This window comes from Artemia sp. Qi Xiang Cuo, chromosome 8, assembly GCF_049724085.1.
Source record: "Artemia sp. Qi Xiang Cuo chromosome 8, ASM4972408v1, whole genome shotgun sequence".
In the NCBI taxonomy this organism is placed as follows: Eukaryota; Metazoa; Arthropoda; class Branchiopoda; order Anostraca; family Artemiidae; genus Artemia; species Artemia sp. Qi Xiang Cuo.
Genome location: NC_142801.1, coordinates 38,498,253 through 38,523,111, shown reverse-complemented (window position 1 = coordinate 38,523,111; position 24,859 = coordinate 38,498,253). Strand labels below are relative to the sequence as shown.

Below are 24,859 nucleotides of genomic sequence, written 5' to 3'. Positions count from 1 at the left end.
AGTATGACAAAGTATGGCATAACTTATGACTCTTGTCCTGAGGGCTCTGGGGGGATGGTTGTCATCTTCAAAGACATAATTTCAAGACCTTTTAACTACGTTAAACAAAATGGCCATATCAAAATGTTGATCGGAAATGTTTGGGGAAATGATGGGCATGGAACCAGAGGCATTCGCCCCTCGATCGCTTTTGACTATTAATAAGGGCACTAGCCCTCTCAATTTCCCATTGAATGAGCCCTTTTGAAGTTTCTATGACAACGCATTCTATAAAAACCTTATATGCCCCCAGGGCATAACTTACAACCTTAGCCCTGAGGGCTGGAGGGGGCAGGGGGGGGGTTGTCATACTCAAAACCATAATTTCCAGACCCTTCAACTACGTTCAACAAAATGGCTATACCAAAATGTGGATCGGAATTGTTTTGGGAAATGATGGGCGTGGGGGACGGGCATTCGCCCTCCAATCGATTTTGACTATTAATAAGGGCACTAGCCCTCTCAAGTCCCATTTGAATGAGCCCTTTTCTAAAAATTATGTCTTTGAGGAGGACACTCCCCCCCCCACAGCCCCCCGGGCAAAGGCTGTAAGTTATGCCTTTGGGGCATATAAGGTTTTTACAGAAAGCGTTGTCGTAGAAACTTCAACAAGGGCTTTATAAGCCCTTTTTATAAGCCCTAATTTATGGACCTTTCAGTTACGTTGAACAAAATGTCTATCTCAAAATTTGGATTGGATGTAGGCTATTTGGGGAAAAGGTAGGCGTAGGACGGGGTTAGTTGCCCTACAAACACTTTCAACTATTAAAAAGGACACTAGTCCTTTCAATTTCAAATCGAATGAGCTATTTTATGAATGAGTTCTTTTAATACGTTGAACAAAATGAATACCTCTAATTTTGATTGGAAGTGTCTGGGGAAATGAGGGGCGGGGGGGGGGGGCAGTTGCCTTCTGATCACTTTCGACTAAAAAAAAAAGGCACTAGTCCTCTCAATTTCCAATCGAATAAACCCTTTTAGAAGCTTCTATGACAAAATTTTCCAAAATACCTTATATGCTCCAAGGGGATATTTTACGACCCTTGTCCTAAGGGCTATCGGGGGGGGGGGTAGGGGTGTCATCCTGAAATTTCCAGACCTTTCAACTACGTTGAACAACATGAATATATCAAAATGTTCATGGGAAATGTTTGGGGAAATGATGGGCATGGGCCGGGGGGGGGGGGATTCCCCCTCCGAGTACTTTCGACTATTAAAAAGTACAATAGGCCTCTCAATTTCCAAAAAATTAGCCCTTTTTGAAGTTTTTACGACAACGCTTTCAATAAAAAACCTTTTATGCCCCCAGGGCATAACTTACAACCTTAGCACTGAGGGTTGTGGGGGGTCGTAATACTCAAAGACATAATTTTCGGACCCTTCAACTACCTTCAACAAAATGGTTGTATCAAAATGTTGATTACAAGTGTTTGGGGAAATGATGGGCGTGAGGGGGGGGGGGGTATTCGTCCTCCAATTCCATTTCTAATTTCCAAAACTTTTAACTATGTTGAACAAAATGACTATCTAAAAATTTTGATTGGATGTGTTTTTGGGAAATGGTGGGCGTGAGAGGGGGGGTAGTTGCTCTCCAATTACTTTCTACTATTAAAAAGGGCACTAGCCCTTTGAATTTTCATTATATTATTAAAACGGCCTTTACCCGTTTAAAATTGAAATCGAATGAGCCCTTTTTGAAGTTTCTACGACAACTCTTTCTATTAAAAACCCCATAATCCCCCAGGGCATAACTTACAACCCTTGCCCTAAGGGCTGTGGGGGGGGGCTGTCATCCACAAACACATAATTTCCAGAACTTTCAACTACGTTGAACAAAATGTTATGCCCCCAGGGCATAACTTACAACCTTAGCACTGGGGGTTGTGGGGGGTCGTCATACTTAAAGACATAATTTTTGGACCCTTCAACTACCTTCAACAAAATGGTTGTATCAAAATGTTGATTACAAGTGTTTGGGGAAATGATGGGCGTGAGGGGGTGGGATATTTGTCCTCCAATTCCATTTCTAATTTCCAGAACTTTCAACTATGTTGAACAAAATGGCTATCTGAAAATTTTGATTGGATGCGTTTTTGGGAAATGGTGGGCGTGAGAGGGGGGTTAGTTGCTCTTCAATCACTTTCGACTATTAAAAAGGGCACTGGCCCTTCGAAACTTTTCGAAACTTCGGGGTCAACATACCCCCCCCCTGAAACCCGGGGGAGCGTTTTATTATATTCCCAGGGGCCTTTTTAAGAGTCAAAAGTGAACGGATGCCGTCTACCCCCCCCCCCCCTCACACATACCCTCTTTTCCCCAAACGCATTCAATCAAAATTTTGAGATAGCTATTTTTTTCAATAGTCCAACAATCAGATAAGAAAAACTTCGGGTCAACAGAAGGCCCCCCCCCCCCAGAGCCCGAGGGAAAGGTTGTGAATTATGCCTGGAGGCATATAAGGTTTTTATAGAAGAGATAAACTTCGGAGGGGACTCAAATGACTAGAAATTTAAAGTTCTGGTTCCCTTTTTGAGAGTCAAAGTAAATTGATGGTAACTAGCCCTCCCCCCCTACCAACCGTCATTTCCCCAAATGTGTCGGACCAAATTTTTGAGATTTTAATTTTGTCCAAAATAGACCAAAGATCATGTAATACAGACTTTGGGGTTCACAAAGCCCCCCCCCCCAAAAAAAAAAAAAAAACTGGAGGCAAGCGTTGTAAATTATGTCCCGGAAGAATATAAGGTTTTTTGAAGGAATGGCCGTATAACTTCGACGGAAGCTCATTTGATTGGAAATTGAAAGTTATAATTCCTCTTTAAGTGTCAAAAGGGACCACGGAGAAACTAGCCCTCCTGTCTTCTTTACTCCAAATCCATCCGATCGAATTTTTGTGATTGTTGTTTTGTTAAAATAAGTCTAAAGATTGGATAACAGAAACTCCAGGGTCAACACAACTCCTCCCAGAGCCTTGGGGCAAGTATTATATGTTACCGGTGGGTATATAAGGTTCTTATGCGAGGGTTTTGAAAATAGTTCAAAGCTCAGATAAACCAAACCCCCATCCCCACTCAAAAAACTTCTGAACGATATTTTATTCCAAAACTTAAGCGAGCTGACCCCTGGCCTTCTCTTCATGGCTCTACCCCCCCCCCCCCCCAAAAAAAAATAACATATTTATTCCAAAAATGATAGCAAATCGCCCCTGGCCTCCATGGCCCGACCCCCTCCCCAAAGAAATCATTTATTAACAATATTTTATTCCAAAACTTATGGGAACTGACCTCTGGTCCTCCATGGCACGAAACCCCTCCCTTCCCACCAAAAATTATCAATGATAAATCATCCGAACTGACCCCTGGCCTTCCCTCCGTGGCCCCAAAAAAACTTATTAACGGTATTTTACTGCAAAAATCATGGGAACTGACCCCTGGACCTCCCTCAATTCCCTCTCCCCTCAAACCAAAAAAACTTATGACCGATATTCTATTCAAAAAGTCATAGGAATTCAGTTTAATTTGATTAGTTCTTTCCAAAACTATTCAAGACACCTATAATCTTCACTACAAACAAGAATATGGCTACTGTCCGTTTCCCCAACGATAAAAGCATAAAGCCTACTTTGTATTCGGTGCTTTACTAAAACGAATTATGTTACAAATATTTTCTTTCCAACTTATTACAACATTGAAAATAAAATTAAAATTGCAGTGAAGCCAGACCAGGATTTACCAATAGGTCTACTAGAACCTGCGGCTTCCACTATTCCCGAAGTTTTGGAGATTTTCCCGAAAATCTTGCAAAAACGAGGCGGAAATAACGATTGGGCCTAGAAGCGTCAAAGCTTTAAATTCGGCCCTGGGTAAAACAAAATCTTCAGCAATTAATATCATTATATATCAAATATTCAGTTTACTTTTATTAGTTCTTGCGAAAACTGTTAATTTATTTTGGAATAAAAAAATATTTTCAAATAGGGAATTTTAAAAACCTCAAAAATTTGGCAATCAAAAATGAACATAAATTAGTTTAAAAAAAAAACTTTCCAAAAGACAAGTTTCTAAAGAAAAGTAAGGCTATATTAAACTTGGGATCAGAAGAAAAAGAAACCTGCAATAGCTCAAACTTAAAACGACTAGAAATCAGTTCTAATGAATAAATAAAACCCATAACAAACAGAAATTGGATAAAAAATCATAGTAAATAACATACAATATTTAGTAATATAAATGAACAAGTAAACCTCAAAACGAGTAAAGATTAAATTTAATATGCAAATCAAGCTTAAAACGAAAAAAAAAAATATTTTCCTTGAAGTATAAATGAAACCCGAAACGAACAGAAATTACAACAGACAATAATAGCAAACAAACATACAATAGCTACTAAAATAAATGGGTAAATAAATCTTAAAATGAGTGAAACTTAAATTTAACATGCAAATTAAGCTTGAAACGAACAAAAACCTCTACAAACAAGAGTTTGGATTTTGCCTCCTTCTCTCACTGTAAAAGTCTAAATATACTGCGTTATTGGCGCTTTACTGAAAACAAATTATGTTACAAATGTTTTCCCAATTATTCCAACATTGACAGTAAAAATAAAAACTACACTACAATTCGATATTGAAAGGATGAACTTTCAGGGATTAATATAATTATGTTTCCAATATGAATTTTAATTTTACTAGTTCTTTCTAAGACTGCTCAAGACAAATATTAGCTTCCCTACAAGCAACAGTTTTGATACTGCCCCCTTGCCTAACTGTAAGCCTAGTCTAAAGTCTAAAGCGTATACGTCATTGGTGATTCACTGAAAATGAATTTTCTTTTCTTTCTCAGTTATTGCAGCATTTAAAATGAAAATCCAATTACAGTGAAACAAAATCTACAAATATTTTCTTTCCTACTTATTACAAAATTGAAAATAAAATTAAAATTGCAGTGAAACCAGACCAGGATTTACCAATAGGTCTACTAGAACCTGCGGCTTCCACTATTCCCGAAGTTTTGGAGATTTTCCCGAAAATCTTGCAAAAACGAGGCGGAAATAACGATTGGGCCTAGAAGCGTCAAAACTTTAAATTCGGCCCTGGGTAAAACAAAATCTTCAGCAATTAATATCATTATATATCAAATATTCAGTTTACTTTTATTAGTTCTTGCGAAAACTGTTAATTTATTTTGGAATAAAAAAATATTTTCAAATAGGGAATTTTAAAAAACTCAAAAATTTGGCAATCAAAAATGAACATAAATTAGTTTAAAAAAAAAACTTTCCAAAAGATAAGTTTCTAAAGAAAAGTAAGGCTATATTAAAATTGGTATCATAATAAAAATAAACCTAAAATAACTCGAACTCAAAACGACAAGAAATTAATTTATAGAATAGATAAAACCTATAAAGAGCATAAATTAAATAAACATCACAGGAAACAAACATACAACAGGAACTAATATAAATGAATAAATAAATCTTAAAACGAGTAAAGCTTTAATAGAATATGCAAATCAAGCTTAAAACGAAAAAAAATATTTTCCTTGAAGTATAAATGAAACCCGAAACGAACAGAAATTACAACAGACAATCATAGCAAACAAACATACAATAAGTACTAAAATAAATGGGTAAATAAATCTTAAAATGAGTGAAACTTAAATTTAATATGCAAATTAAGCTTGAAACAAACAAAAAACTCTACAAACAAGAGTTTGGATTTTTCCTTATTCTTTCACTGTAAAAGTATAAAACATACAGCATTATTGGCGCTTTACTGAAAACGAATTATGTTACAAATATTTTCGTACTTAGTACAACATTGAAAATAAACATAAAAATTACAGTAAAATTAAATTTTGAACGGATGAGCTTTCAGCAATTAATGTCATTATATATCAAATATGAAATTTAATTTTATTAGTTCTTTCCAAGACTGTTCAAGACAAATATAGCTTCACCACAAGCAAGAGTTTGGACACTGCCCCCTTGCCTAACTGTAAGCCTAGTCTAAAGTCTAAAGCCTATACGTCATTGGTGATTAACTGAAAATGAATTTTCTTTTCTTTCTCAGTTATTGCAGCATTTAAAATGAAAATCCAATTACAGTGAAACAAAATCTACAAATATTTTCTTTCCTACTTATTACAACATTGAAAATAAAATTAAAATTGCAGTGAAACCAGACCAGGATTTACCAATAGGTCTACTAGAACCTGCGGCTTCCACTATTCCCGAAGTTTTGGAGATTTTCCCGAAAATCTTGCAAAAACGAGGCGGAAATAACGATTGGGCCTAGAAGCGTCAAAGCTTTAAATTCGGCCCTGGGTAAAACAAAATCTTCAGCAATTAATATCATTATATATCAAATATTCAGTTTACTTTTATTAGTTCTTGCGAAAACTGTTAATTTATTTTGGAATAAAAAAATATTTTCAAATAGGGAATTTTGCAAAACTCAAAAATTTGGCAATCAAAAATGAACATAAATTATTTTTAAAAAAAACTTTCCAAAAGATAAGTTTCTAAAGAAAAGTAAGGCTATATTAAACTTGGGATCAGAAGAAAAAGAAACCTGCAATAACTCAAACTCAAAACGACCAGAAATTACTTGAAGTTTAATTTTATTAGTTCTTTCCAAGACTGTTCAAGACAAATATAGCTTCACCACAAACAAGAGTTTGGACACTGCCCCCTTGCCTAACTGTAAGCCTAGTCTAAAGTCTAAAGCGTATACGTCATTGGTGATTCACTGAAAATGAATTTTCTTTTCTTTCTCAGTTATTGCAGCATTTACAATGAAAATCCAATTACAGTGAAACAAAATCTACAAATATTTTCTTTCCTACTTATTACAAAATTGAAAATAAAATTAAAATTGCAGTGAAACCAGACCAGGATTTACCAATAGGTCTACTAGAACCTGCGGCTTCCACTATTCCCGAAGTTTTGGAGATTTTCCCGAAAATCTTGCAAAAACGAGGCGGAAATAACGATTGGGTCTAGAAGCGTCAAAACTTTAAATTCGGCCCTGGGTAAAACAAAATCTTCAGCAATTAATATCATTATATATCAAATATTCAGTTTACTTTTATTAGTTCTTGCGAAAACTGTTAATTTATTTTGGAATAAAAAAATATTTTCAAACAGGGAATTTTAAAAAACTCAAAAATTTGGCAATCAAAAATGAACATAAAATACTTTAAAAAAAAACTTTCCAAAAGATAAGTTTCTAAAGAAAAGTAAGGCTATATTAAACTTAGGATCAGAAGAAAAAGAAACCTGCAATAACTCAAACTCAAAACCACAAGAAATTAATTTATAGAATAGATAAAACCCATAAAGAGCATAAATTAAATAAACATCACAGGAAACAAACATACAACAGGTACTAAAATAAATGTATAAATAAATATCAAAACGAGCAGAGCTTAAGCTGAATATGCAAATCAAGCTGAAAACGAACAAAAATATTTTCCTTGAAGTATAAATGAAACCCGAAACGAACAGAAATTACAACAGACAATCATAGCAAACAAACATACAATAAGTACTAAAATAAATGGGTAAATAAATCTTAAAATGAGTGAAACTTAAATTTAACATGCAAATCAAGCTTGAAACGAACAAAAACCTCTACAAACAAGAGTTTGGATTTTGCCTCCTTCTCTCACAGTAAAATGTCGAAGAACCTACTGCGTCATTGGCACTTTACTGAAAACAAATTATATTGCAAGTATTTTTTTTCGTACTTATTACAACATTGAAAATAAAGATAAAAATTACCATAAAATTAAATTTTAAACTGATGAACTTTCAGCAATTAATATCATTATATATCAAACATGAAGTTTAATTTTATTAGTTCTTTCCAAGACTGTTCAAGACAAATATAGCTTCACCACAAGCAAGAGTTTGGACACTGCCCCCTTGCCTAACTGTAAGCCTAGTCTAAAGTCTAAAGCCTATACGTCATTGGTGATTAACTGAAAATGAATTTTCTTTTCTTTCTCAGTTATTGCAGCATTTAAAATGAAAATCCAATTACAGTGAAACAAAATCTACAAATATTTTCTTTCCTACTTATTACAACATTGAAAATAAAATTAAAATTGCAGTGAAACCAGACCAGGATTTACCAATAGGTCTACTAGAACCTGCGGCTTCCACTATTCCCGAAGTTTTGGAGATTTTCCCGAAAATCTTGCAAAAACGAGGCGGAAATAACGATTGGGTCTAGAAGCGTCAAAGCTTTAAATTCGGCCCTGGGTAAAACAAAATCTTCAGCAATTAATATCATTATATATCAAATATTCAGTTTACTTTTATTAGTTCTTGCGAAAACTGTTAATTTATTTTGGAATAAAAAAATATTTTCAAATAGGGAATTTTAAAAAACTCAAAAATTTGGCAATCAAAAATGAAAATAAATTACTTTAAAAAAAAAACTTTCAAAAATATAAGTTTATAAATAAAAGTAAGGCTATATTAAAATTGGTATAATAATAAATAGAAACGTGCAATAACTCAAACTCAAAATGACCAGAAATTACTACTAAGGAATACATGAAACCAACAATGAACAGAAATTAAATAAACAAACATAGGAAATAACATACAACAGGTACTAAAATAAATGAATAAATAAATCTTAAAACGAGTAACGCTTAAGTTGAATATGCAAATCAAGCTTAAAACGAAAAAAAATATATTTTCCTTGAAGTATAAATGAAACCCGAAACGAACAGAAATTACAACAGACAATCATAGCAAACAAACATACAATAAGTACTAAAATAATAAATGGGTAAATAAATCTTAAAATGAGTGAAACTTAAATTTAACATGCAAATCAAGCTTGAAACGAACAAAAACCTCTACAAACAAGAGTTTGGATTTTGCCTCATTCTCTCACTGTAAAAGTCTAAAACCTACTGCGTCATTGGCGCTTTACTGAAAACAAATTATATTGCAAGTATTTTTTTTCGTACTTATTACAACATTGAAAATAAAGATAAAAATTACCATAAAATTAAATTTTAAACGGATGAACTTTCAGCAATTAATATCATTATATATCAAATATGAAGTTTAATTTTATTAGTTCTTTCCAAGACTGTTCAAGACAAATATAGCTTCACTACAAACAAGAGTTTGGATACTACCCCCTTCCCTAACTGTAAAAGTCTAAAGCCTATACGTCATTGGTGATTCACTGAAAATGAATTTTCTTTTCTTTCTCAGTTATTGCACCATTTAAAATGAAAATCCAATTACAGTGAAACAAAATCTTGAACCGATAGATGTTTCAACAATTAATAGCATTATATATCATACATTCAGTTTGATTTTATTTGTACTTCCTAACACAGTTCAAAACACATACTACTATTACTACTACTAACATCTCACCGCTGCACGAAGCTGGTTGAGACTAACACAGCAACGCATGCTCTCCCTACATCCCAATCTGTTCAAACCCCCCCTCTTTACACCCTCCCAGGAAGTTCCCATTTCCTTTAAATCCTTCTGTATGACATCCTCCCACCCTAGCCACGGACGACCTGCCTTCCGTTTAGCCCTAGACATTTGGCTGAAAAGGACAATCTTCGGCAATCTGCCATCTTTCATCCGCACAACGTGCCCTAACCATCTCAACTGTTCTCTCATTATAGCCCTAGAAAGCAGGATTGAACCACACTTCTCATACAGCCTACGGTTTCAAATACGGTCAGTCAGCCGGGTACCAGAACAATCCGTAGGCGATTTTTCTGGAAAACATCTAGCAAATCTTCATTCGCTTTTCGGAGCGCTCAAGCTTCAGAGCCATATTGGACCCCTGTCATCACTATAGCTGCTAATATTGCAATCTTGGTTTGCAGAATTATCTTCCTATTCTTCCAAACTTTTTTCTAACTGTGAAAAAAAAAACCTGGGCCTTGGCTATTCTACTTTTAACATATTCACTGCTCCCACTGTCTTTACTAATAATACTACTAAGGTAAGTTAATCTGTCCACCTGATCAATCTTTTCATTATCCGACGTCACCTTTTCATCTTCACTTATTCCTAGCCTTCATGACTTAGTCTACTTAATATTAATTTTCAAACCTATTCTAGTAGCCTGAACTCGCAAAACTTCTAAAAGTTCATTCATTTTGCTCACACTTTCATCTAGGACACAAACAGTTTTCAGTAAAGCGCCAATGACGAAGTAGGCTTTAGACTTTTACAATGAGAGACGGAAACAAAACCCAAAATCTTGTTTGTGGTGGTTTTCGTTCGTTTCAAGCTCGATTTGCATATTCAATTTAAGTTTCACTCGTTTTAACATTTATTTACTCACTTTATATTAGTACCTATTGTTTGTCTGTTTGCTATGATTGTCTTATTGATTTCTGTTCGTTTTGGGTTTCATTTATACTGCAATAGCAAAACATGGTACTTTTCAATTAGCTGATACCCATGCTAGAAGTCAAGTTTGGTTAATGTTAATGAAACAAAACAAAATATGATGAACATATAATAGTTTAGAAACAAATTTGGGTTATATATTTGCACATTAGGGGTGTAGGGGGGGGGGGATGTAAAGCAGAACATATATTAAATACGTAGTCTAGCCTAACCTAGGTACTTTTTTTCCCCTAAACCCCCCAAAAACAATAGTTTAAATATTGCTAACGCAATGACAGACCACGGTTTGCGATCCTATTTTCTATTGAAAGATACCCGTTTAACTAGTTTCCTTTAGCATCTTCCCTATACAATATATCGCGAGGGTACCGGCCAATTGATAAGGACCCAACATATTTTTGTTCGTTAAAGCTTGATTTGTATATTCAACTTATGCTTTACTCGTTTTAAGATTTATTTATTCATTTATATTAGTACCTGTTGTATGTTTTCTTTGCTATGATTATTTATTTGATTTCTGTTCGTCTTGGGTTTTGTTTATCCTTTAATAGTAATTTCTGGCCGTTTTGAGTTAGATTTATTGTATGTTTCTATTTTTTCTGATCCTAAGTTTAATATGCCCTTTACTTTTCTTTAAAAAACTTCTTTTTTGGAAAGTTTTTTTCAACTAATTCCTAAACAAGCTTGTCAATGAAAAGTAAAGAGCTATAGGTAAACCAAAGACAAGAGGATTAAAGGAATATAATGATTCAAAATTGAAACAACCAGAAATTGCTATCAATAAACAAATAAAACCCAAAACAAACAGAAATTAAACTTAGTAATAACATCAACCACAAAGACGACAAATACTGATACATATGAATAAATATATCCTGAAATAAAAATTAAAAAGAATAATCAAGTCAAACCTAAAACTAAAAGTTACAACAGACACGGGTAGATCTACTTCTCCCCTATAGGCTTTCTAAAGGCTATTACTTCATCTACACTTCATTGAAAACCTGATATAATTTAAGAATAGCAACGAAGGCCACACTGTCTTTCCATCACAAACATCAAAAACAAGAAGAACAACAGGGAATTCTTTTCGTAAGACAGTGGAATGAAGTGTTGCTTCGCTGAAGTAAGGATGCTGGGACTGTTTTTTTTTTTTTTTTTTTTTTTTTTTTTTTTTTTTTATTGGTCGTATGTTGCTGAAAGTCTCTCTTCTTTTATATATTTATGTTTTGCTGAGGACGGCCATTCATGAGGACCGGCCGGAATATTCATTCAAAAAATTTATTCCACTGTCTTACAAAAATAATTCCTTATTGTTCTTCTTGTTTTTGATGTTTGTGATATATTTTAAAGTTTTCTTTTTACAATTATAACACATAAAAATGCTGTTAAATAAAATCTGGAATCTTGAATTGCTGATATTTTCAGGAACCAAAATCATTACATATTAAACGTTCAGTCAATTCTCATTTGTTGTTTACGGATCAAATTGGTTCTTTTCGAATTTTATTTTATTTTTTATTTATTGTTTTTAATTTTAATAAAACGCAAATTCCGAGTCACAATCGCTAATCAGTACCATATAAATTAATTTGAAAGTTAATATTGAATGTACAGAATCAACTATAAAGGAACATAAATGTATAATTTATGTCCCTATGCATAAATGTATATGTACATTAATTATACAGGTTTGCCAGTTTGTTCTCTTATCCTTTAATTTATAAGGGGAAAAGATATCCATCCAAAGGTTACTATCAAAGAATAGGGAAACATCATAACAAAGCAACATACTTAATTATCAAACTCACATTTTCAAAAGCTCACATAATCCTACAAGCTTTATTTATAAACTAAACACAATTAGCACGTGTAGTGAATATTGCACGTGTTCGAGATCCATAAGAAAATAAAGATTTCAATGCAGTATTTCACTAGGCGCAACTGTGGAACGTTTCTCTGGAAGAATTCCATTCGTTTTTTCTCCTTTTTTTATTTCTTTTGACGAAAACTGTGGGAAAGTTGTTTTGAAAAATCGTGCCAATTAATAAATCATTAGTAATATTTGATTTTTTAAAATTGTAGCTGAGGGTAACAAGGTAAGTGTAGTTTGTACAGAAACCAGCAGACTAATATTGACAGTTTTCTAAAATCACAGATAAACATAAAATTGACTGTTCCAAAATCACCCAAATAAATAATTTTTTGGTCTTGAGAGCATATATTTAAAAAAAAGACGAAACATGTGAATTGTATGAAGAATAAAAGAAAAAAATCGAACAATAAATAAGAACTTTGAGATTTTACGTAGGCCCTTTCCTCTGCACATAGCATTGACCAAGTCAATCATTATAAGTAATAAATTAATATTTTTAAGAATTAAAGATAGCAAAGCATGTTTCTTTGTTTTTTTAACTCATTTTTAACTGAATACCCTGTGAAAAAAAAACAAAAAGACCATTTTATACCCTGAGGAATAAAAAAGAGCCTTAGGGCTGAACCCTTAATATCCGACCAAGGGATACATTATCCTTTTGGAGCTTCTTCGAACAATTTATTCTGAAGGAGTGAATGCCTGAAATGGAAGTCTGTCCCTTTTCGCCTCTGTCTTAGACTATATTTAATGAGTTTTTGTAAACAGAATAGTTAAAAATTTCCTTAGTTTTTATGCAATTTTACTTTCTTCCCCGGCAGGACTACCCATAGGAGACAACAAGGATCGCCCCCCCCCCTTCCCTTGCTTGGGCAAAAAGTTCTATCATTAGATTTTCTGTGACTTGATTGCGATATCAACGCTTGGATCAACGCATCTTTGAAAAGGATCGGACGCCACTTGGTCTGTCTGCCTTAAGTCTTTAGGGAATTGTCTAGTGTTTGGTGTCACTCAAACTTACAAGGCATTTTGAAGCTTGTCATCTCGTAAATCGTTGAAGCTTCAAAAAGTGTGCGCGTCAAAACCTGTTTCTTATTCAATTATTTGAAAAAAACTACGTTTTCTAAAGAGTTAAAGAGGCTGAGTTACAAGGTCGAACCTTAACCATGACAGTTATGATGAGGAAATGTGAAGGGCATGCCGCCCCCCAAACACCCTACGTTCTAATCCTTTAAATATAAAAAAAAAAATTTTTTATACTGAAAGTAAAGAGCAACATTGAAACTTAAAAATAACAGAAATTATTCCGTACATGAAAGGGGCTGTGCCCTCCTCAAAGCCTCGCTCTTTAAGCTAAAGTTTGACTTTCTCACACCTCTTTTTTTAAACAATAAAAACTTTAGCATATAGAGCGAGGCGTTGAGGAGGGCACAGCCTCTTTCATATACGGAATAATTTCTGTTCGTTTTAAGATTTAATGTCGCTCCTTACTTTTAGTTTAAAGAAATTTTTTTTTATATTTAAAGGCTGCGAAAGCGGGGGTTTGGGGGTGGTAGCCCCCCAACTGTGCCTCCTAATCCCTGTACGTTTTAAGGTTCGAACTTGTGACTCAGCCTCTTTAACTCTTTAGAAAGCGTAGTTTTTTTCAAATAATTTCTGCACGTTTTTGTACAGTTTATTGCTTATTATTGCTTGACTAACTGTTAGCTAATCGTGTCAGGAGTTAAAGTTGGGGGGCTGCCGCCCCCAAACCCCCCGCTCTTGAACATTCTTGTGTTAAGGCTTTTAATTCCTGAATACTCAAATCACGTCGTACAGGGTGCCTCCTAATCCCTGTACGTTTTAAGGTTCGAACTTGTGACTCAGCCTCTTTAACAGCCCCCCAACTGTGCCTCCTAATCCCTGTACGTTTTAAGGGTCGACCTTGTAACTCAGCCTCTTTAACTCTTTAGAAAACGTAATTTTTTTCAAATAATTTAAAAAAGAAACTGAGTTTCTTTTCAAAGTATATAAAAAAGTTGCTCTGATGGTGAATCAAACCCGGGTTTTCCGCCTGAAAGTCTGGGGTATCAGCCGCTGGACTATACAGACACAATAGTAATTGTTGTTTAGCAAATACAAGCTATTTTCGACGCAAGCAAATTCTCAAAAATCTTGATATGTGTTTTTTGGAAGGAGTGATCAAATTGAGCTGAAATTTCGAGAATAATTTCCCGCCCCATAGGACAGCTTGTTCTCTAACTTTCATCCCCATCAGACAACGTTAAAGGGGGGGTTGTGGTGGGAAAAATTAACAGGGGCTAATATAGGAAAACGAGGTTGTTCGTAAATGTAAATTCGGGGGATAATTTTTTCGGTCTGAAAATGTCAAAAGGCCCTAACAGGTCGAATTATGCTTCAACTTAGTCCTCATTCACCCGGATCCGTTGCCAACTTTGGCCTGTAGGCGTGGCTAAGAAAAAAAAAAAGAAATGAATTTTAAGTGGCTCTCTTTGGTTTTTTGAAAACAGGGAAGGAGTGATCGGATTGAGCTGAAATTTTGAGGATAAGCTCCCGGGTCCTAGGAAAGCTTAACCTCTAAATTTAAGCCCAATCGGACAACGTTAAAGGGGGGCTGTGGTGGGAGGGTCCAAACTTCCGGTCCAGTTTACCCCGTGAAGATAAAGTCGGAGGAGGATGAAATTTTGCACGTTTCTTAGTTTGAGCTTGGGCTACAAAATGCGATCACCGCCGTCTCTCTGCGACCTCTAGGACCTGAAATCGCTTAACATTGTGGTGGGTCGCCTCTTTATAGAGGCACAAGTGTGCCTCCTTGATAACTAAGCAAAAATCTTGAAATGACTCCGATAACACATACGCCTTAGGGTTAGTCGCGATTCTAGAAGGGTTTGAAAAGTATACAATTTTTGGATAATATTAACCAGTTATGATGTCGAAGCGAATGCAGATAACTCTCGACAACTTTTTTGGTTCGGAACCTAAAGCCAGGTGAGTGGATGCCGTAACTGAAGACAGAAATAATGAGAGTTACAGTGTTAGTAGTGATTCCAGTGCTTTGACTAATAGTGAGATAGTGCATGATTCGTTAGCATCAATCGAAGAGTGTAGCCCCAAGCCTAACACAAACATTGCAAATATAAGCACTTTCTACGAAAATGATATCGGAACCTATATCGATAAACTTGAAAAACTGGATGATCGTACGCGATATCAATTTCTTCAGAACCCGTGGATTCCGACGTCTAACTACAGCTTCCCCTATTCAATTCACAAGAAGCGGGACAGGGACGAAAAGAGATTTTTCAATCGTACTTGTTTGGAAGAATTTCATTAGCTGGGACTTTCAAATAAGCTGGGGGACTTATTCTGTAAATAGTAGGCTTTGATAAGCGTCCAAGCGGTGGGAGGCTCCAATCAATTGCAAAGCTTGGTAAAATGCCCCCTGTGACAATTTCTAAGCTAACTGGAGAATACAGTGACTTGGTGTCTCATGAAAATAATCAGTATCACCACGATTCAGTTGAGGCAGGCAAACATTTCCTTCTAAAATATGACAACCCTGAAACCAACATTTTAAGCCTTGTAAACGAACAACGTAGCCAACATGTGCAGGAAAACAGAGCGAGATTGAAGCCAATTGTAGAATCAATTGTTTTCTTGGGTCGATAGAACATTGCTCTTCGTGGCCATAGAGATGATGGAGAATTATTGGCAGAAAAGGACCCATTGACAAACGAAGGGAACTTTTGAAAACTTTTAAGGTGCCGTGTAAATAGTGGTGACATAACGTTAAAAGGACATTTGGAAGCCCAGGTGCAACTGCTCTTTATATTAGCAACACAACGAAGAATAAATTAAATCAACGTTGTGTCAAAGAGATTCTTAAAGAAATTCTTGCACGAGTTCATTCTGCCAAGCTCTACAGTCGGGTTATTCATGAAACAACGGACGTGTGAAACAAGTCACAAATAAGTATTACCCTTTGCTAAAATTACAATTGCAAAAGACGTGAAGATTTTGTTGGTTTTTTAGACCTACACGAAACATGTTACTCGGACAGCATTGGAAACTTCGAACCGACCATTAAAGGGGAAACGCTTGGAAATGTTGTGTTGGATTTTCTTCGATCTCTTGGGCTAGACTTGGAAAATTGTGTGGGCATAGGCACTGATGGATGTGCTATGATGATTTCAGAACATTGTGGAGCTGTAAAAGAAGTTCAAAAGGTAGTAAAGAATGCCCTGCGTTGCCTACGTTTCAATCATGCTCTAAGTCTTTCCATGTTAAAAACGTCTTCTGTTCAGAGTGTTTGAAACTACATCGGAGCAATAAAAGAAAGAGTTGCTTCTTTTGGTTCTTCTTCAAAGCGCAATTATGTTTTAACCAGAATAATAAAAGCACAGCTATCTAGCATGTGTGAAACGCGCTGGATCGAAAGGCACGATTCCTTAATGCAGTTCGTGGTGGAGCTCCCTAAAATTGTTGGAGCTCTTGAGATCATCAGCGGCTGGGCAGAATGCACAACTGGAGCAAAAGCAATATCCTTATTGACTGCTGTCACATCCTTCGACATGACAGTAACCATTTACTCTCTTAATAACATATCTGGACTAATTTTACCGCTCAGTCGGCTATTTCAGAAGAAGAGCTTAGACCTCGCGTCTGCAGCAAGCCATGTTAAGGACCTTCTTACCCAGCTGCAAGTCAAGCGTCGGGAGAGTGAAAGCGAGTTTAAAAACACATTTGACGAGGTAACTAAAGTTACCTCGACGAGGCAACCGAGCTAGGTTTAGAAATAACAGTCCCAAGGATAGCGAAAAAGCAAACGAATCGGATTAATGTACCATTCAGTTCACACGAGGAATATTATAGACGGTCAGTTTTTATTCCCCTATTGGACACAATCGTTTCGGACTTAGAAAGCCGTTTTTTCGTTGAAACGCTGGACACTTTTAAGCTCAGTATTTTCTTGCCAATAAATTGTATGGAAACGAACAAACAACAATTCGCTAATACGATTCATGACTTGTCACAGCGATACTGGTCAGTAATGGTTTTCCCCTCCCAATCGGTTTGTGAATCTGCTCTGGCCGGAGAAGCGACACTATGGAAAACTCAGTGGCTTCGTCTGAGAGAAAGCAATGCAGGCACAGGTAGAATACATGAAACACTAGGGGAACTTTTACAGAAACAGAACTGCGATGCTGACCTTTTCCCGAATATTTCAGCGCTCTTGCAGATTCCCATGACCCTACCTGTCAGTGTGGCATCTGTTGAACCAAGTTTTTCTACCTTGAGAAGATTGAAAACGTGGCTAAGAAATAAAATGACGGAGGAAAGACTCACCGAACTTGCCCTTCTTTATTTTCACCGTGATATTGACATAAGTGTAGAAAGTGGTATTGATAGATTTGCTAATAGTGGAAATAGGAGGCGAGAATTTGTTATATAATATTGATAGTGTTTCTATAAATGTATTTTTGTGGATATCTTTACAGAACTGACAGCAAAATGGCGAATAGAAGCAGAGGTATGCAAATTTAAATATCAGTACGGTCCGTTAGGCTTAATTTCGAAGGGGAATTTTTCGCAACGAGTCGCCCCCCCCCCACCCCTTCCTAAAATCCTGGATCCGCTACTGCTAAGAAGGGCCTTGATCTTCTATTTTTTTGAAATGAATAAAACCAATTAATGTCATACATAAAGTGGCGAGCTTAATTTTTTTTTTTTTCAATTCTTGAGAACGGAGGCCAGATTGGAGCTGCAGTCTAATATGCAGGATTTTAACAATCACAGAGAACTGATAACATGCATAATTTGGCTGAAACAAGTTGGAAAAACAAAATAAGTATTTATTCGACAGAAAAACAAACAACCTGTCTTAGAATCCATTGACTTTCACAGTGGTAATCCTAGTTATTTTTTTTTATCTTGCCTAGGATAAAACAGAATTGTTAATGCAAAATATAAACTAAAAGGAAATATTTTACTGTTTCTTCGCAAGGGATGGGAGGGGGGCTTACTGATTTTACTCGAATCTCTGAAGAAAAATAAGAAAAATAAACAAGTCTATAGAAAAGCGGAGGTTGCTCAAATACAAAGTTTAAACCGAAAGTTCGTATTTTTCTACATTTATCTTGTCAAAAAAAAAAAAAAAAAAAAAAAAAAAAAAAAAATTGGTAATACTGTATTTAGGATATATAACTAAGACACAAACGAAGAAGAGACGAAGAAAAGCATAAAGTCAAAAATTAACTATTATGAATGAGGGTTGATGGGTAATTCCGTAGGTGGGGGGAGGAGGTGCTAGATACCAAAAAGAACGCATGTCAATGCCTAAATTTGCTAAATCTCGACGAGCCATCTGATAAATGTAGGAAGGGTATGGAAGAGGGGAAGAATTTATCTCCTATCATTCTTCATTTAGACTAAGCCTGAATAAGGCGCTGCGGGTTGATGGCTCCCTTTGTATTGCGAAAAATATTAATTTAGAGATTCATTTAACTAAATTAATTTGCTTCACGTATCATAACATTATACGTAATGACGTGTAAGTGCGCATCAGCTATTATGAAAGAGGGGTGGTGGATCATGTTGTGGGCGCGGGGGGGGGCATATACTTAAAAGAGTGCATTTTAATGCCAAACATCTTAACTTCCATTAAACCTTCACATAAATATAGATTGCGTTCTAGGGAAGGGGAGAGGGAGGCGATAGAAATTCATATCTAATCCCTCTTGATTTTCCAGAATATTTCTGGTGTACACCTTTATTATTGGTGATGGGGAGAGGATGGTGGCGCTCCCCTATTGCGACAATCTTTTTTCTATGTAAAAAAAAAGTAGAGGTATTTTTTTATCTTGGGAGTCCAGTGGCGTGAACCTTTAAATATCATCGGCATTTTTCTGTTGGAAGCGGGAGCAGTTAGGGGGCTTGAAACGAGGCGCAAAACTTCTTTCTTAGATAATTTTGAAACTTACAGCCATAATTCCGTGACCCATGTACAAAAAAAATATCTGAAGGATTACCCCCTTTGAAGTTGTCCCTCCTCTACCAAAGAGGGCTCAAAAACGGGCCGAAGGTTTTTCGATTGGCCTGAAACTCATATGAAAACTTGGGCAAAGAGGACCCCAATGCAGAAGGTAAATAAAAAATATTGCTTCCCCTCAAAATATAACCAAAAAAAGGGCTAGAAAAGTGCCAAAAAACCTTTTCCCTACCGACTTCAATTAAAAGGGGCTATTTTAGAAACTTGGTTTGCGGCTCATTCGATTGGAAAATGAAAGTTCTAATGTCATTTTTAAGAGTCAAAAGTCATCAGAAGGTATTTAACCCCCTCCCACGTTCTTTCAAACTAAAACAGTCCACAGGTCAAATAACTATTTTTCCAGGGATGACAAGGGCCCCTGCATCCTCTGGGGCTAGGGCTACAATTTATGCAAGTTGCACGTTGTTTACATACAGGGCTTTTTATTGAGAAACGGTGGCAAGTTTGATCCTAGGTCTCCAAAATACTTAGGCAATATCCCCGGAACGGCTGGGGGTATTATGTTGAACATTTGAGGGCATATTCAGAGGGATGGTAAAAAGTCTTCGGAGGGTGAAATAGCCATCTTGTCGAAAATAGTATAAAGGTCAAATAACTCCGCCTGTGGTTATGGAGATGACAAAATCCCCACAGTGTTTGAGAGGGTTACCGAACACAAGCAAAACACACAGTGTTTTGAGTTGAGCTTTAATATATTCAGTGACCTTGAGGATTACAGAAGTTTCACAATACTCTGCTACGGATTATAATCTAAAGTAAACTTATTGCTATGGACTAAATATGGATTGTTTGGATTTAATAATACGGTAGCAACAACAGGTACGACATTTCCGTGTCTTCAAAAATTTTTTTAAGTTCGAATTCTAAAAAAAAGAAAAAAGAGAAAAAATTATTTGGCTAATAAAATAATTAGATAGCCAAATTTCATTGTTTTTTTCGCTAATTCAGTGACAGCCTGTGCAGAAGAGAGCGGGAACAAACACAAAAGCCGTATCGGTACCGGCCAGATATTGATCCTTAAACTTCTGGGGAAAGGCGATTTGGGTACCGGCACTTCCCACAGGTTTTGTTAGCTGTACCTCGCCAGCATTCATTCTGTGTAGTCGCAAAATTATGCCAAGCGGATTAAATGGTTTTGACGTCATCGTCTCTGTGTGATAATAGACTAGCCAAGTGCATCTAGTGTCTGCTGTGATAGATTGAATTATTTGGCGTTAGTAGAGGTGACCCTAAAGCTCCAACCCCTCACCCCTGCTGCCACCTATAACTTTTTTTACATAGTTCATGGATGGTTATATGTGTTGGTCGATTTATTTGATGTTTTATGGATTTTGTCAGTGAGAATTTGAAAAACAGGAATTTTGTCACATTTTTGTATGTTTTTATGGACTTTGTCAGTGAGAATTTGAAAAAACTGGATGTTTTATGGTTTTTGTCAGTGAGAATGAAAAAACAGGAACTTTGTCACTCCCTTCTTTTTGTTGTTCGATGCAGATGTTATGAGTTTCCGGGAAACAGTATTTGTTGTTGTTGTTCAATGCAAATGTTATGAGTTTCCGGGGAACACCTGTGCTATCTGTCATTAATCAAATTGGTTCAAGGGAATGTCTGACAGATGAATTCGAGTTAATTAATGTCTTTGATGCATTTCCAAAGAGAAGTGTCTCCGCTACAAAGTTTAGATCACACATGACAGATGATGTCATAATTGATTGACTGACACGAAAGGGGAATTAATTTGTTGTTCTAAAGAGAATTGATTCACGAAAGGGAAATTAATTTGGAGTTCTAACAAGAGAATCGTTTCCGAGGCGAAGTTTAGATCTTAGCGATGAATTGTTTTAGCGCGGGAATCAGGTTTCCAAATAATTGAAATGCGCCAGCGCAGGGATGCTAAACAAAAGGAACATGCTGAATTACGTTTAGGGATTATTTAGGCGATACCGTTTTAACCATTTTAGGGAATTATTTCGGCGAAACAGTTAGAGACTTTATAAAATATGATTTTTGAAGAGATTTTAGAAGAGAATTTAATGGTGAAACTCTGTGTTCGTTATAATACACAAGTTCCATTTGAACAGTGTTGTGAGGTCCTCTACCCAACACCAAAGGGTTCCAATCCTCCTACCCCAACCCCGAAGGAAGCCCGCCGGTCCTCAAAGGTTCTTTGGGCTTCCAAAGGGCCCCCGGCACCCCCAAAGGCCCTCTCCAGACCCCCAAAGGCCCTCCCCGGGCTCCCAAAGGCCCATCGAGCTCCCAAAAGACCAACGGGGTCCCAAAGGCCATCACCCGGCCCCCAAATGTCCCCCAGGCTCCCAACTGCCCCCCCCCCCCCCCCGGACCCCCAAAGACCCTCCCCTGGTCCCCAAAGGTCCACCAGGCTCCCAAAGGACCAATCGGTCCTCAAGGGCCTCTAGACCCACAAAGGCTCTCCCCGGGCTCCCAAAGGACCACCCAGCCCTTGGTTTAGTTTTAGTTAAAAGTATAGAGTGTTTTAGCTTATAGCCATAACTTAGAATTTTTCTTGAAGTTCTAGTTCAGTTTAATTTTAGTTAAGAGTTTGATATTTTACCTTTCAGTTTCAGTTAGAGTTTTAGGTTGGTGTACTTGTATTTAAGAGTTTGTAGTTTTAGCTTAGAGTCTTAGCTTAGAGTTTAAGTTATAGTTGTTGTGTATTTTAGTTTTAGTTAAAAGTTTAGAGTTTTAACTTATAGTCTTAGCTTAGAGTTTTATTTAGAGTGGAAGTTCAGTTTAGTTAGAGTTAAGAATTTAGAGTTTTAGCTTAGAGTCATAGCCTAGAGTTTTGCTTAAAGTTTTTTTTTGGCTTATTTTTAGTTAAGAGTTTAGAGCTTTATCTTAGAGTCTTAGCAAAGATTTTTTTTGCTAGAGTTCTAGTTTAGTTTAATCTTAGATAAGATTTAGCTGTTTTACCTTAGAGTTTCAATTAGAGTTCTAGTTTAGTTTATTTTTAGTTAATAGTTTAGAGATTTTAGCTTAGAGTTTTTGTTGAAGTTCTAGTATAGTTTAGTTTTAGTTAATAGTTTAGAGTTTTAGCTTAGAGTCTTAGCTTAGAGTTTTTGTTAGGGTTCTAGTTTAGTTTAATTTTAGTTAAGAGTTTTATGTTTTAACTTTGAGTTTCAGTTAGAGTTATAGTTTAGTTTAGTTTTAGTTAAGAATTTATAGTTTTTAGCTTAGAGTCGTAGCTTAGAGTTTTTGTTGAAGTTCTAGTTTAGTTTAGTTTTAGTTAATATTTTGAAGTTATATCTTAGAGTCTTAGCTTAGAGTTTTTGTTAAAGTTCTAGTTTAGTTTAATTTTATTTTAGAGTTCAGATTTTTAGCTTATTCTTAGCTTATAGTTTTTTTGTTATAGTTCTATTTTAGTTTAATTTTAGTTAAGAGTTTAATTTTTTTACCTTTGAGTTTCAGTTAGAGTTTTAGTTTAGTTTTAGTTATGAGTTTGGTGTTTAACCTTAGAGTCTTAGCTTAGAGTTTTAATTTGAGTTATAGTTTAGTCTAGTTTTAGTTAAGATTTTAGAATTTTAGCTTAGAGTTTTTTTGTTAGAGTTCTAGTTCAGTTTAATTTTAGCTAAGAGTCTGATTTTTTCCTCTGAGTTTCAGTTAGAGTTCTAGTTTAGTTTTAGTTAAGAGTTTGGTGTTTTAACTTAATGTCGTAGCTTAGAGTTTTTAGTTAGAGTTCTAGTTTAGTTTATTTTTGGTTAAGAGTTTAGAATTTTATCTTAGAGTCTTAGCTTAGAGTTTTTTAGAGTTCTAGTTTATATTAGTGTTATTTAAAAGTTTAGAGTTTTTGTTGAAGTTGTAGGTTATTTTAGTTTTAGTTACTAGTTTAGATTTTTTATCTTATATTCTTAGCTTCGAGTTTTTGTTATATTTGAAGCTAATTTAATTAATAGTTAAGAGTTTGGTGTTTTAGCTTAAAGACCTAGGTTATAGTTTTTGTTAGAGCTTTAGTTTAGTTTAGTTTTAGTCAAGACATCATAAATTTAGCATAAAGTATTATAAAAGAGTTTTTGTTAAATTTCTATATTTTTTTATTTTTTTCTAAGAGATTATAGTTTTATACAATATTAATAGATCAGATATTTATTTGAAGTTCTAGTTTAGTTTTAGTTAAGAGTTTAGAATTCTAGCTTAGAGTCTTAGCTTAGAGTTTTATGTTAGAGTTATAGTTTATTTTAGTTTTAGTTAAGAGCTTAGAGATTTTAGCTGAGAGTCATAGCTTAGAGTTTTTGTTAGAGTTCTAGTTTAGTTTAGTTTTAGTTAAGAGTTTAGAGTTTTAGCTTAGAGTCTTAGCTTAAAGTTTTTGTTACAGTTGAAGTTTAGTTTATTAATAGTTAAGACTTTATAGTTTTAGCTTAGAGTCTTAGCTTAGAGCTTTTGTTACATTTATAGTTTATTTTACATATAGTTAAGAGTTTGGAGTTCTAACTTAGAGAAATAGCTTATAGTTTTATCTTATTTTAGATTTAGTTAGAAGTTTATAGTTTTTTTAGATTAGAGTCATAGTTTAGTGTTATTGTTAGAGCTCTAGTTTTGTTTAGTTTTATTTAACAGTTTGATGTTTTAACTTAGAGTTTTTGTCGATGTTATAGTTTAGTATAGTTTTAGTTAATAGTTTAGAATTTTATCTTATATTCTTAGCTTATAGTTTTTTGTTATAGTTCTAGCTTATTTTATTTTTAGTTAATATTTTAGAGTTTTTGGCTGAGAGTCATAGCCTAGAGTTTTTGTAGAAGTTCTAGTTTAGTTTAGTTTTAGTTAAGAGTTTAGAGTTTTAGCTTAGAGCTTAGCCTAGATTTTTTGTTAGAGTTGAAGTTTATTTTAGTATTAGTTAAGAGCTTAGAGTTTTTAGCTTAGAGTCTTAGCTTAGAGTTTTTGTTAGAGTTCTAGTTTACTTTAGATATAGTTAAGACTTTGGAGTTTTACCCTAGGGACTTAGCTTAGAGTTTTTGTTAGAGTTGAAGTTTAGTTCAGTAATAGTTAAGAGTTTACAGTTTTAGCATTGAGTCTTAGCTCAGAGTTTTTGTTAGAGTTCTTGTTTAGTTTACATATAGTTAAGAGTTTGGAGTTTTACCTTAGAGACCTAGCTTAGAATTTTAGTTTAGTTTAGTAATAGTTTAGATTTTAGAATTTTAGCTTTGAGTCTTAGCTTAGAGTTTTTGTTAGAGTTCTTGTTTAGTTTCCATATAGTTAAGAGTTTAGAGTTTTACCTTAGAGACATAGCTTAGAGTTCTAGTTTAGTTTAGTTATAGTTAAGAGTTTAGAATTTTAGCTTGGAGTCTTAGCTTAGAGTTTTTGTTAGAGTTCTAGTTTAGTTTAGTTATAGTTAAGAGTTTGGTGTTTTACCATAGAGACTTAGCTTAGAGTTTTAGTTTAGTTTAGTTTTAGTTAAGATTTTATAGTTTTAGCTTAGAGTCTTAGCAGAGAGTTTTTGTTAGATTTTTAGTTTAGTTTAGTTTTAGTTAAGAGTT

General features: G+C 35.0%; 2 protein-coding genes across 3 annotated transcripts in view; one reads left to right on the top strand and one right to left on the bottom strand.

The window, feature by feature from the left end:
* Positions 1 to 24,859, bottom strand: part of LOC148949381 (monocarboxylate transporter 14-like) — a 258,939-nt gene that overhangs the window by 207,537 nt on the left and 26,543 nt on the right. Inside the window, exon 1 of one of the 2 annotated variants that reach the window (XM_089092941.1) lies at positions 12,261 to 12,344. The exons of the other annotated variant lie outside the window; for it this stretch is intronic. The gene's annotated coding sequence lies outside the window, so the exon portion shown is untranslated. Of the gene's footprint in view, positions 1 to 12,260; positions 12,345 to 24,859 lie in introns of those variants that run through there. 2 annotated transcript variants of the gene reach the window in all.
* Positions 17,373 to 17,774, top strand: LOC148949382 (52 kDa repressor of the inhibitor of the protein kinase-like). The gene has a single exon (XM_089092692.1). It carries the CDS (start codon positions 17,373 to 17,375, stop codon positions 17,772 to 17,774), a length of 402 nt encoding a protein of 133 aa, XP_088948818.1.